The sequence below is a fragment of the Salmo salar genome, chromosome ssa02 (assembly GCF_905237065.1).
Source record: "Salmo salar chromosome ssa02, Ssal_v3.1, whole genome shotgun sequence".
Lineage (NCBI taxonomy): Eukaryota > Metazoa > Chordata > Actinopteri > Salmoniformes > Salmonidae > Salmo > Salmo salar.
The window spans coordinates 75,434,967-75,449,376 of record NC_059443.1 but is presented as its reverse complement, the minus strand read 5'-3'; the positions used below and the strand labels follow the sequence as shown (position 1 = coordinate 75,449,376).

The 14,410-nt window shown below is 44.8% G+C and overlaps 1 protein-coding gene across 1 annotated transcript; it reads right to left on the bottom strand.

Moving 5' to 3' along the window:
- Nucleotides 1-2,680: 2,680 nt before the first annotated feature.
- LOC106597840 (NACHT, LRR and PYD domains-containing protein 3-like) lies at nucleotides 2,681-9,961 on the bottom strand. Its single transcript, XM_045713284.1, has 10 exons — nucleotides 9,460-9,961; nucleotides 7,603-8,985; nucleotides 7,076-7,430; nucleotides 6,721-6,975; nucleotides 6,384-6,557; nucleotides 5,916-6,083; nucleotides 5,605-5,775; nucleotides 5,263-5,436; nucleotides 5,059-5,105; nucleotides 2,681-3,270 (listed from the first exon to the last, which is right to left on the bottom strand). The coding sequence occupies exons 1-10, from the start codon at nucleotides 9,689-9,691 to the stop codon at nucleotides 2,711-2,713; spliced, it is 3,519 nt and encodes a 1,172-aa protein (XP_045569240.1). The 5' UTR covers nucleotides 9,692-9,961; the 3' UTR covers nucleotides 2,681-2,710.
- Nucleotides 9,962-14,410: the final 4,449 nt, after the last annotated feature.

Sequence of the window (14,410 nt, the reverse complement as noted above, 5' to 3'; positions counted from 1 at the left end):
AGACAGGGAGAAAAGGAAGAGGAGGAGGACGATAGAGGAGGATAGGAGGAAGAGAGGAGGAGGAGGGAAAGGAGGAGGATAGGAAGAGAGGGGGGAGAATGAGGAGGAGAGGAGAAGGGGATAGGAGGAGGAAAGGAGGAGGGGAGGAGGAGGATAGGGGAGGAGAATAGGGAGGAGGATAGGGGAAAAGGATGATAGGAGGATAGGGGAGGATAGGAGGTGGATAGGGGAGGAGGAGAGGAGAAAAACACTCCAGGCCAAACTTCAATGTCTTAAACTACATACTAGATAGAAAGTATGTAGAAATGATGATGGCCCTGCAGTACCAGTCAAAAGTTTTAGAACACCTACTCATTCAAGGGTTTTTCTTTATTTTTACTATTTTCTACATTGTAGAATAAACCATTTCAATTGGGTTGAAGTTAGGTGATTGTGGAGGCCAGGTCATCTGATGCAGCATTCCATCACTCTCCTTCTTGGTCAAATAGCCCTTACACAGTCTGGAGCTGTGTTTTGGGTCATTGTCCTGTTGAAAAACAAATTATAGTCCCACTAAGCGCAAACCAGATAGGTATTGCTGCAGAATGCATGCTTGTTAAGTGTGCCTTGAATTCTAAATAAATCACAGACAGTGTCACCAGCAAAGTACCCCCACAACATCACACCTCCTCCGCCATACCACACATGCTGAGATCATCCGTTCACCTACTCTGTGTCTCACAAAGACGCAGCGGTTGGAACCAAAAATCTCAAATTTGGACTCATCAGACCAAAGGACAGATTTCCACCGATCAAATGTCCATTGCTCATGTAGTGGTTTCTTGCAGCAAATCGACCATGAAGAAAGAGTACAGGTGTGCTCAAACTTTTGACTGGTACTGTATACATTTTCTAATAAATGCCCTTTTATCCATCGCTCAAATTGATTATGACAGAAAAATCAAACAACAAACAAATTGGTTACATTTTTTTTAATCAAAACAAATTTGCCCACCAGTATCACTCTCCCTTTCTCTCCCTTCTCCCCCTCTCTCTCTTTCCTATATCTCTCTCTATTTCTCCCCCTTTCTCCGTCCTTCTCTCTCGTTCACATATCACTCTCCCTTCCTCCCCCCCCTCTCTCTTTCCTCTAGCAGTCTGCAGTATCACCACAGACAGAACAATGACAGATATTTCACTGGATGTGTAAATGTGAAGCATCCGCTTTGCGATGAAACGTTTGATCTCAATACAGTTTTCTATTCCCAAAACTAGAATCTGTTACGAACAGAGTGGACAAAATGTTGTATACTTTACCCTTTGCCAAAGTTTTAAAACATTGTGTAGTTTAGAAGGAGTGCAAAGGCAAATTTAGTTATTGCACACGCGCACTTCAGAGTAGCCTTCCTTATTAACGGAAATATGCAAATGCCTGCTAGAACGTGCCAATAGGACCTAGCTCATGCTTGGCTCTGCCCACCTCCTTGCTTGTTCTGCCCGCTATGACTCATCTGTTACCATTTGGAATGACAGGCTGTGGTCTATCTTGGTTTAGTTCTAACAATCTTTCCTATCACTCTCCCTCTTCCTCCCCTCCTCCCTCTTTCCTCTATCACTCTGCAGTATCACTCTCTCTTCCTCCCCTCCTCCCTCTATCACTCTGTAGTATCACTCTCTCTTCCTCCCCTCCTCCCTCTATCACTCTGCAGTATCTCTCTCCCCCTCCTCCCCCTCTCTCTCTCTTCCATTACTGGCAGGATTCCCTGGTTTCAGCTGCTTCAACTAAACTCAAATAGCTTTTACACAAATGAATAATTATAAACATATTAATAATAAAACAGAATGTTTACTATAACCACAACAATAATAAAATAATATAAACATCAAACAACTTCCAAAGACCATTTACACACTCAAAGCTGAATGATGTGTGAATGGTAAATATTTATTACGTTTATTACATAAAGGTTTCTAATCAAAACATCATTGGTCTCTCTCTGAGTGAAGGTGTCGTTGTGATGAGACAGGTGTGTGTCATCTCTCTGAGAGGTGTCGTTGTGATGAGACAGGTGTGTGTCATCTCTCTGAGTGGTGTCGTTGTGATGAGACAGGAGTGTGTCATCTCTCTGAGTGGTGTCGTTGTGATGAGACAGGTGTGTGTCATCTCTCTGAGTGGTGTCGTTGTGATGAGACAGGTGTGTGTCATCTCTCTGAGTGGTGTCGTTGTGATGAGACAGGTGTGTGTCATCTCTCTGAGTGGTGTCGTTGTGATGAGACAGGTGTGTGTCATCTCTCTGAGTGGTGTCGTTGTGATGAGACAGGTGTGTGTCATCTCTCTGAGTGGTGTCGTTGTGATGAGACAGGTGTGTGTCATCTCTCTGAGTGGTGTCGTTGTGATGAGACAGGTGTGTGTCATCTTCATCACTTTATATCAGACAGAGACACAACAACATGACTCTCAGTTCCATACAAAACTTTAGACATGAATCATTATTTACATCATCACCATATGTCATGTAAGACTATACCATTTCGATTTCCCACCTGAGTATCAGTAAAGTTCAATTCAATCTCCCCCCAAAAAACACAGACTAAATCTAATTACAGACATTAACATTATTAAAAAATGTTTCACTCTGATGATGGCTGCTTTCATTCCAGAGTCTCCCAGTTTGTTTCATTCCAGACTCTCCCTGTTTGTTTCATTCCAGACTCTCCCTGTTTGTTTCATTCACAGAGTTTGGATTTTAACAGAGCCAAATATCTCCCTTTCATCACACATGATTTTGAACTGAGGGTAGAGTGGCTCAGTGAACTTGGTGTGGAATGTGTGCAGGTGGGTCAGTGTACCAGAGGAGACGCTGTAAAAGGACAGAGTGCCGGCTGGAAAGTCAAGATACACTCCTATACACTTTGGGTCAGGCCTGGGTGCTGATATAACTGAGAGCCTGATATCATGAATAAATGCGTACTGTTCATTGCAGCAAAAAAGCCCAAAACACCTCTTATTCTCCATACCCCATCTGGGTGTATATGTCACCCCAATGTCAACCCAGCCAGTCCATTCAACCTGCCAGTAGGAACGACCATCAGACAGGGGCTCCCTGCAGCGTACTTTGGCCCACCTATCCGACTTTTTGGTCCGATGTGAGAAATCTGAGTCATCTGAATCCGAGAAATCAAAATAAGGATTTAGGTGAACCTGCGTTCTCCTCACCACCCTCGTGTTGTCCTCGGACAGAGTCAGGTCATCATCTGCTAACCTAAAGTCCATCTTCAGCTGGCAGGCATCTGTAGCAAGACAAAATACAGTACCAGTCAACATTTTGGACACACCTGCTCATTCAAGAGTTTTTCTTTATTTGTACTATTTTCTACATTGTAGAATAATAGTGAAGACATCAAAACTATGAAATAACACATATGGAATCATGTAGTAACCAAAAAAGTGTTAAGCAAATCGAAATACATTTTATATTTGAAATTCTTCAAATTAGCCACCCTTTGCCTTGATGACAGATTTGCACACTCTTCACATTCTCTCAACCAGCTTCATGAGGTAGTTACCTGAAATGCATTTCAATTAACTGGTGTGCCTTGTTAAAAGTTCATTTGTGGAATTTCTTTCCTTCTTAATGCGTTTGAGCCAATCAGTTGTGTTGTGATACTGAAGATAGCCCTATTTGATGAAAGACCAAGTACATATTATGGCAAGAACAGCTCAAATAAGGAAAGAGAAATGACAGTCCATCATTACTTTAAGACATGAAGGTCAGTCAATACGGAACATTTCAAGAACTTTGAAAGTTTCTTCAAGTGCAGTCGCAAAAACCATCAAGCGCTTTGATGAAACTGGGTTTCATGAGGACCTCCACAGGAAAGGAAGACCCAGAGTTATCTCTTCTGGAGAGAATAAGTTCATTAGCGTTACCAGCCTCAGAAATGGGCAATTAACTGCACCTCAGATTGCAGCCCCCAAAAATTATTCAAAGAGTAACAGACAGATCTCAACATCAGCTGTTCAGAGGAGACTGCGTGAATCAGGCCTTCATAGTCAAATTGCTGCAAAGAAACCACTACTAAAAGACCCCAATAATAACAAGAGACTTGCTTGGGCCAAGAAACACGAGCAATGGACGTTAGACCGGTGGAAATCTGTGCTTTGGTCTGATGAGTCCAAATTTGAGATTTTTGGTTCCAACCGCTGCGTCTTTGTGAGACACAGAGTAGGTGAACGGATGATCTCAGCATGTGTGGTTCCCGCCGTGAAGCATGGAGGAGGAGGTGTGATGGTCTGGGGTGCTTTGTTGGTGACACTGTCCATGAATTATTTTGAATTCAAGGCATACTTAACCAGCATGACTACCACAGCATTCTGCAGCGATACACCATCCCATCTGGTTTGCGCTTAGTGGGACTATAATTTGTTTTTCAACAGGACAATGACCCAAAACACAGCTCCAGGCTGTGTAAGGGCGATTTGACCAAGATGGACAGTGATGGAGTGCTGCATCAGATGACCTGGCCTCCACAATCACCCGACCTCAATCCAATTGAGATGGTTTGGGATGAGTTGGACCGCAGAGTGAAGGAAAAACAGCCAACAAGTGCTTAGCATTTGTGGGAACTCCTTCAAGACTGTTGGAAAATCAAATCAAATTTATTTAAATAGCCCTTCTTACATCAGCTGATATCTCAAAGTGCTGTACAGAAAAAACCATTCCAGGTGAGTACCTCATGAAGCTGGTTGAGAGAATGCCAAGAGTGTGCAAAGCTGTCATCAAGGCAAAGGGTGGATACTTTGAAGAATCTCAAATATAAAATATATTTTGATTTGTTTTACACTTTCTTGGTTACTACAGTATATGATTCCAAATGTGTTATTTCGTAGTTTTGATGTCTTTACTATTATTCTACAATGAAGAAAATAGTAAAAATAAAGAAAAACCCTTGAATAAGTAGGTGTGTCCAACCTTTTGACTGGTACAGTATGTGTTATGTTCTTTTCACAATTTTCTTATAAAGTTTAGGTGATTAAAAAGCTAGCTTTATATTCTTAAACGTATTTTGATGACTCACATTTCCTCAGGCCTGGTTTGATTTTGGACTCTCCACCATGGTCCAAACTATAGGACAAAAAACGAGTAATGTAGGGCCTATTGAACCTGATTACAGTGGAGATTGCCTTGATGAATTCACTATATAAAATAGGGTCTTGAAAGCCCATTGAGCAATGAGGTGTTAACAGAAGCAAAAGTAAAATCAACTACATTTTCCATTTACCTGAGTTTCTCCAGTCTACAGTGTGGATCTTCCAGTTTAGCAGAGAGCAGCTTCACTCCGGAGTCTCCTGGGTGATTGAAGCTCAGGTCAAGTTCTCTCAGGTGGGAGGGGTTTGATTCCAGAGCGGAGGCAAGAAATGTACAGCCTTTCTCTGTGACTAGACAACCAGAAAGCCTACAGAGAGAAGAGACAGCATAAAACAATGAACAACTGCTAGAGTATATATTTTTAGGTTAAAAAGTTTAAATTCTATTTAAGTGCAGTTCACTAGTTAAATCATTCCTATTTTACTGTTTTCTGAAGTTTACAGTATGATTTCACAAAACCAAATGTATAATCTACCTAAGAGTCTGTAAGTTACAGTTGGGGTTCCTCAGTCCAGCAGAGAGGAGCCTCATTCCAGAGTACCACAGATTGTTGTCTCTCAGGTCCAGCTCTCTCAGTACTGAGTATGACCACAGAACAGGAGCCAGAGAGACACAGGAACGTCTGGAGAGATTACACTCCCTTAGCCTTGGGATGGAAAGGGAGAGAATTTAACACTACGTTCTCTTGGTGTTTCCATTGTTACAGTACAGTTTAAAAAATGCAGTAATAAAATGTTTATTCTACTATAACATACAGAAGATGAAACATAGCGGTTTATTTCTCACCCCAGAGTATGTATCTGACAATGTGGATCCATCAGTCCAGCAGACAGCAGCTTTACTCCAGAGTCTCCCAGTTTGTTGCAGCCCAGACGCAGCTCCTCGAGCTGAGAGACTGCTATAGCAGAGGACAAAATTCCACAGGACTCCGCTGTAACCTCAGAACCAGTCAATCTGTCAAACACACAAAAAAATGCATAAACAAAATGTAAAGGGGAGTTGTCTTTAATCCAGAATAAATGAACCTATAGGGCCGTTTTCCAGACACAGATTAAGACAAATCCTGGACTAAGAAGCTAGTTAACAATCAATGTTAATGGATAAGGGCATATGTGCAATGTTTTTACATAAATTAACAAATCACCTAATGTCAAACCACATATGGAGTTGATTTGACCGTTTTGAAAATGACACACATGTCCCAATCCCTTCTATTGATCCTGAACTTCCCATTTAAACATTTTCATTACACACCGCAGGATCTTCAGTTTACAGTGTGGACTCAAAAGACCATTGGAGATCTGCTTCACCCCGGTGTCTGTCAGTTTGTTGTAGCTGAGATCCAGCTCTGTCAGACATGAGCCAGCTGACTGGAGAGCTGAGGCAACGGTTTCACAAATGTCATCTTTGAGATCACAACTGGTGATTCTATGTGAAACAACAACAAATAATTGAATTCTTCAAACTTGCCAACATGATTTAAGTTGTTTATCATTAAAGCTATTGCTTGGTTTCTTTGCCAGAGTAGATTTGAAGGTTAATAACTGTTCAAAAGTGTTCTGCTGTGTGTTGGTCCAGGCACAGAACTCACCTCAACACAAGTGGCTGGTTGTGAGGACCCATCAGCACAGCCTTTAGAAGCTCTGGTCCTGATCTTTCCATGTTGATATGGCTCAGGTTAAGTGACTCCAGTTGGCAGTTGGGACTGCTCAGTCCAACGAAGAGGGGCTTCGGGTCCAACAGGACATTGACGCTGAGGTCCAGCTCTCTCAGGTGGGAGTCAGGCAGCTGTAGTGCAGATGCCACTGTTTCACAGTAACTCATTGTAAGGCGGCAGTCTGCTAGTCTTCAGAGGAGAGATGTTTATTATGAGAGGTGTGGATGTAGTATAGTACTAAATAAATGGCTAGAAGACACATACTGTACACATCAACACTTCAACTCACATGGCCTTTTGGCAGCATCGAACAGCTGGGACCAGCCTCTTACGCCCCTCATCTGACGTGTTGTATTCTCTCAGGTCCAGTTTGTCTAACACTTCCTCTGACATCAAGAGTACATATGCCATCGCCGAGCACTGTGCAGGCATCAGCTTCTTCTCAGAAGGGTTCTTGGATGTCAAGAACCTTTGAATTTCATTCACAAATGAGGTATCGTTCAACTCGATCAAACAGTGGAAGAGATTGATGCACCTCTCTGGGGAGGGATAATGTCTTTGTTTTTCGTCTGAAAGCCTATCTTTGATGTACTGGATGGTCTTCTGGATGCTCTCTGTGTCTCCCCTCTGTCTGGAGCCGTAGGCTTTTCAAGAGGATCTGATTGGACTCCAGTGAGATGCCCAGAAGGAAGCGGAGGAAGAGGTCTAGATGACCGGTCTTGCTCTTCAAAGCTTCATCCACCGCACTTCTCTGCAAGTCATGCAGTGTTTTCTGCTGCTGCTGAGATCCCCTGGGTTGTGGCCTGATGTCCTCACCTTCTCCAAAATACCAGTCATTCGATCTTGGTAACCTGATCTCTCTTGACACAAACGGGTTGATGTTTTCACAGACAAAGAGGTGGGAAACATAGAGTGCTGCAAAGAACTCCTGAATGCTGAGATGCACAAAGCTGTACTTCTTTGCTTGAAACATTGGGTCCTCCTCTCTGAAGATCTCTGTGCACATACCTGAGAGCAAGAAGGCTTCATTGACATCAACGTCACACTTTCTCAAATCTTCTTTAGAAAACACCTGATTGCTCTTTGCCAGGTTTTGGAAGGCTAGTTTTCCAAGCTTCAGAATGATCTGTACGTCAGGCTCTGACAGATTACGAGGATCTGGTTGGTTTTCCCCATGGTACTTCTTGTTCTTCATGTTTGTCAGAGTGAGTAGGAAGCGAATGTACATCTCAGACAAAGTTTTAGGTACTTTTCCATTGTCATTTTTGCTCAACATTTTCCCAAGAACCATGGCAGTAATCCAACAGAAGACAGGAATGTGGCACATGATGTGGAGGCTTCTTGATGTCTTGATGTGGGAGATCGTTCTGCTGGCCAGGTTTTCATCATCACTGAATCTTTTCCTGAAGGATTCTTCTTTCTGTGGGTCGTTGAATCCCCGAACTTCTGTTACACGGTCAAAACAGTCAGAGGGTATCTTATCAACTGCTGCTGGTCGGGAGGTAATCCAGAGGAGAGCTTCAGGAAGCAGATTCCCCTTGATGAGGTTTGTCAGCAACACTTCTACTGATGTTGTCTTGGTTATGTTAGACAAGATCTTGTTGTTATGGAAACACAGTGGAAGTTGACTTTCATCGAGGCCATCAAAGATGAACACGACTTTGCAGTCGGCAAACTTCTTTGCGTCCTTCATATCTGTTAGTTCAGGGTGGAAGTCACTCAGGAGTTCCAAGAGATTGCAGTCATCTTTGATCAAATTCAAGTCCCTAAATGAAAGTGCGAAGACAAAATCTACATCCTGATTGGCTATTCCTTCTGCCCAGTCAAGGATGAACTTCTGCACTGAGACTGTTTTTCCAATGCCAGCGATGCCCTTTGTCAGCACAGTTCTGATGGGTACCTCTTGTTTGGATTGGGATTTGTCATTATGTTCCTCTGTCTTAGGGTCTAAAGATCTAAAGATGTCATTGCAGTTGATTGCATCGTCTTGAAATGCTTTAGTCCGAGCCGTATCTTCAATCTGCCATACCTCATGCTCCTTATTAACCCCTTCACTCTCCCCAGCTGTGATGTAGAGCTCTGTGTAGATCTTGTCAAGCAATGTTGGGTTTCCCCATTTTCCAAGCCCCTCAAAGATGCTCCCAAACTTCTTCTTCATGTTGGACTTGTGTTTGTCCTTGACTTTTGGCAGCTCTTCATCTAATGAGGAAAGAAAATTGATAGTGTCGTTGGATTATAAAGTATATTTTATCTGCAGTATTCAGTAAAGTAACAAACACAATACCTTCAGTTACTGGTTTCAAAGTCCAATTTCCTTTATGGGCGTACTTTATGTGTGTGTGTGTGTGTGTGTGTGTGTGTGTGTGTGTGTGTGTGTGTGTGTGTGTGTGTGTGTGTGTGTGTGTGTTAATCTACAATTGGTTCATCCACTTTTTGAACTTAATTATTTCCTGTATACCCATTGATTCTTGAAGAATACAATTTACAAATACCTCATGAGCTTAGTTCAACTTTCGTACCCTTTCAGAACACAAAATATAAGCTTAATTGTATTGTACTATTTGACAGGAACACTGCATATTAACTAATCAACATTTCTGTAATAATTCGTCTTGTTTTTCTTGTGCTATTATTTTCTATTATAACAAAAATAACAATAAAGAATTGTCTTACCAGCACCATGTGAAGGGATAGTAACACTGATGTTTTGATAAACTGAACCTCCGACATTGCAGCCAACAAGCTGGGGTGCAGCGACAACAGAACCACCCTGAGCCATAATGGAGGACTGTGTTGGGGCAGGCTGAGCCGTAATGGAGGACTGTGGAGGGGCAGGCTGAGCCGTAATGGAGGACAGTGGACCAGAGTCCTGGGCTGGAATGAGTGACTGAGGAGTCTGATCCATGATATTACAAAATCAGTCCCCTTCCCCTGAGAGAGCCAGAGGCAGAGAAAGAACAATATACACTGAACACATTCCTTATATTGAGTTGCACCCCCTTTTGCCCTCAGAACACCTTCCTAATATTGAGTTGCACCCCCTTTTGCCCTCAGAACAGTCTCAATTCGGTATCAGTATTGTAGTCCTATGCCACAACCACAAAAGGCTAGAATTGCCATCATAAACATGTAGGATACACAAAGGATACATAGTTGACTTGGAGAAAGATGGCGTAGTATATTTATATTATTTAAACAGGTATACAGTGGGGGGAAAAAGTATTTGATCCCCTGCTGATTTTGTATGTTTGCCCACTGACAAAGAAAGGATCAGTCTATAATTTTAATGGTAAGTTTATTTGAACAGTGAGAAAGAGAATAACAACAAAAATATCCAGAAAAACGCATGTCAGAAATGTTATAAATTGATTTGCATTTTAATTAGGGAAATAAGTCTTTGACCCCCTCTCAATCAGAAAGATTTCTGGCTCCCAGGTGTCTTTTATACAGGTAACGAGCTGAGATTTGGAGCACACTCTTAAAGGGAGTGCTCCTAACCGCAGCTTGTTACCTGTAAAAAGACACCTGTCCACAGAAGCAATCAATCAATCAGATTCCAAACGCTCCACCATGGCCACGACCAAAGAGCTCTCCAAGGATGTCAGGGACAAGATTGTAGACCTACACAAGGCTGGAATGGGCTACAAGACCGTCGCCAAGCAGCTTGGTGAGAAGGTGGTAACATTTGGTGCGATTATTCGCAAATGGAAGAAACACAAAAGAACTGTCAATATTCCTCGGCCTGGGGCTCCATGCAAGATCTCACCTCGTGGAGTTGCAATGATCATGAGAACGGTGAGGAATCAGCCCAGAACTACACGGGAGGATCTTGTCAATGATCTCAAGGCAGCTGGGACCATAGTCACCAAGAAAACAATTGGTAACACACTACGCCATGAAGGACTGAAAACCTGCAGTGCCCGCAAGGTCCCCCTGCTCAAGAATACATATACATGCCCGTCTGAAGTTTGCCAATGAACATCTAAATGACTCAGAGGACAACTGGTGAAAGTGTTGTGGCCAGATGAGACCAAAATGGAGCTCTTTGACATCAACTCAACTCGCCGTGTTTGGAGGAGGAGGAATGCTGCCTATGACCCCAAGAACACCATCTCCACCGTCAAACATGGAGGTGGAAACATTATGCTTTGGGGGTGTTTTTCTGCTAAGGGGACAGGACAACTTCACCGCATCAAAGGGATGATGGACGGGGCCATGTACCATCAAATCTTGGGTGAGAACCTCCTTCCCTCAGCCAGGGCATTGAAAATGGGTCGTGGATGGGTATTCCAGCATGACAATGATCCAAAACACACGGCCAAGGCAACAAAGGAGTGGCTCAAGAAGAAGCACATTAAGGTCCTGGAGTGGCCTAGCCAGTCTCCAGACCTTAATCCCATAGAAAATCTGTGGAGGGGAGCTGAAGGTTCGAGTTGCCAAACGTCAGCCTCGAAACCTTAATGACTTAATGAAGATCTGCAAAGAGGAGTGGGCCAAAATCCCTCCTAAGATGTGTGCAAACCTGGTGGCCAACTACAAGAAACGTCTGACCTCTGTGATTGCCAACAAGGGTTTTGCCACCAAGTACTAAGTCATGTTTTGCAGAGGGGTCAAATACTTATTTCCCCCATTAAAATGCTAATAATTTTATAACATTTTTGACATGCGTTTTTCTGGATTTTGTTGTTGTTATTCTGTCTCTCACTGTTCAAATAAACCTACCATTAAATTTATAGACGGATAATTTCTTTGTAAGCGGGCAAACATACAAAATCAGCAGGGGATCAAATACTTTTTTCCCCCACTGTTCATTCTCTTTTACAATAAAGATCTGACCACGATAAGAGCGAGACACTGTGCAGCAAAGCAGACAATTCTTTAAATCTCAACACATAAACAGAAAAGGTAAAAGACAAATGTACAACATGGGTAGGATGTAACACGTATCAATATAACGGCTATATAGAGCTTTGAATCCCTAAAAATATGACATTTACCCTATGTAAGTTGTCTTGTCGTCCAGTCTACAACGGGCATTGTAGAGTAGACTACTTCCTGAACGTTACAGTTAACCGCAAAGTTTCATATCCTCTGGCAACTGTTCTATTCTAACAGGCTTGGTGATTGGATTCAAACAAATAGGTCTGAGCTTGTGATACAAAACTGCGTCTGTCTGTCCATCTGTCTGTCTGTCCATCTCTCTGTCTGTCTGTCTAGGTCTTAGGTCACGTTTAAATTAAGGGTTTAACATTTGCCAGGTATAATCTTTGGGATTTGACTCCTCCTTGATGTTAAGCAGGGAGAATATATTTTTGGGTGGTGGTGGTGGAGGTGACTCCTCCTTGATGTTAAGCAGGGAGAATATATTTTTGGGTGGTGGTGGTGGAGGTGACTCCTTCTTGATGTTAAGCAGGGAGAATATATTTTTGGATGGTGGAGGTGGAGGTCATGGTCTGGGGCTGTTTTTCATGGTTTGGGCCGCTTAATTGCAGTGAAGGGAAATGTTAACGCTACAGCATACCCCCCAAACACACGCTACTTAGAGGAGGAGCCCCCCATAGCAGACAGGGAGGAGAGGAGCCCCCCATAGCAGACAGGGAGGAAGAGCCCCCATAGCAGACAAGGAGGAGAGGAGCCCCCCATAGCAGGCAGGGAGGAGAGGAGCCCCCCATAGCAGACAGGGAGGAGAGGAGCCCCCCATATCAGACAGGGAGGAGAGGAGCCCCCCATTGCAGACAGGGAGGAGAGGAGCCTGCATAGCAGACAGGGAGGTGAGGAGCCCCCATAGCAGACAGGGAGGAGAGGAGCCCTCATAGCAGACAGGGAGGAAGAGCCCCCCATAGCAGACAGGGAGGAAGAGCCCCCATAGCAGACAGGGGAGGAGAGGAGCCCCCCATAGCAGACAGGAGGGAAGAGCCCCCCATAGCAGACAGGGAGGAAGAGCCCCCATAGCAGACAGGGAGGAGAGGAGCCCCCCATAGCAGACAGGAGGGAAGAGCCCCCCGTAGCAGACAGGGAGGAAGAGCCCCCCATAGCAGACAGGGGGGAGAGGAGCCCCCCATAGCAGACAGGGAGGAGAGGAGCCCCCATAGCAGACAGGGAGGAAGAGCCCCCATAGCAGACAGGGAGGAGAGGAGCCCCCCATAGCAGACAGGGAGGAGAGGAGCCCGCATAGCAGACAGGGAGGTGAGGAGCCCCCATAGCAGACAGGAAGGAGAGGAGCCCCCATAGCAGACAGGGAGGAGAGGAGCCCGCATAGCAGACAGGGAGGAGCCCCCCATAGCAGACAGGGAGGAGAGGAGCCCCCATAGCAGACAGGGAGGAGAGGAGCCCGCATAGCAGACAGGGAGGAAGAGCCCCCATAGCAGACAGGGAGGAAGAGCCCCCAATAGCAGACAGGGAGGTGAGGAGCCCCCATAGCAGACAGGGAGGAGAGGAGCCCCCCATAGCAGGCAGGGCGGAAGAGCCCCCCATAGCAGACAGGGAGGAGAGGAGCCCTCATAGCAGACAGGGAGGAGAGGAGCCCCCCATAGCAGACAGGGAGGAGAGGAGCCCCCATAGCAGACAGGGAGGAGAGGAGCCCTCATAGCAGACAGGGAGGAGAGGAGCCCCCATAGCAGACAGGGAGGAGAGGAGCCCCCCATAGCAGACAGGGTGGAGAGGAGCCCCAATAGCAGACAGGGACGAGAGGAGCCCCCATAGCAGACAGGGACGAGAGGAGCCCCCATAGCAGTTGTGTGTTGTGTCAGTCTGCTGTCTGTCATGTCTTCTTGTCAAAATGGAGTCTGTCTTACAGTAACACACCTGTTCTTTGCTGTGACATCACGAATCACCAATATGATTCTAACCAACCTGCCACATTACTGTTCAGAAACTAGTATTGCTACTGTAGAGCCGACCAATCACTTCCCAGAATCAGACCTGATTGGACACTTTTTCCCCCCTTTTCTTTTCACCCCCCAATTTCGTGGTATCCAATTGGTAGTTACAGTCTCGTCTCATCGCTGCAACTCCCATACGGACTCGGGAGAGGCGAAGGTCAAGAGCCATGCGTCCTCCGAAACACAACCCAACCTAGCCACACTGCTTCTTGACACAATGCACATCCAACCCGGAAGCCAGCCGCACTAATGTGTCGGAGGAAACACCGTACACCTGGCGACCTGGTCAGCGTGCACTGCACCCGGCCCGCCACAGGAGTCGCTAGTGCGCGATGAGACAAGGATATCCCTGCAGGCCAAACCCTCCCTAACCCGGACGACGCTGGGTTGGATGTGCATTGTGTCAAGAAGCAGTGTGGCTAGGTTGGGTTGTCTCGTCCCACCTCAGTATCTTCAGTTTACAGTGTGGACTCATAAGCCCAGTGGAGATCCTCTCCACCCCGGTGTCTGTCAGTTTGTTGTAGCTGAGGTCCAGTTCTGTCAGACGGCTGTTCTCCGACACCAGAGATGAGCCTAACGTATCATAGCAGTCCTCTTTGAGAACGCATCCCACAAACCTAGGAATACCAACAAAAAATGTGCAATTTCCAATACAAATTATTGTATAATATATGCATATAATTCTAGGATTAAATTTCCTCACTTACTAAGAATTACTTCACAGGTGGGTTTAAACAGATCTC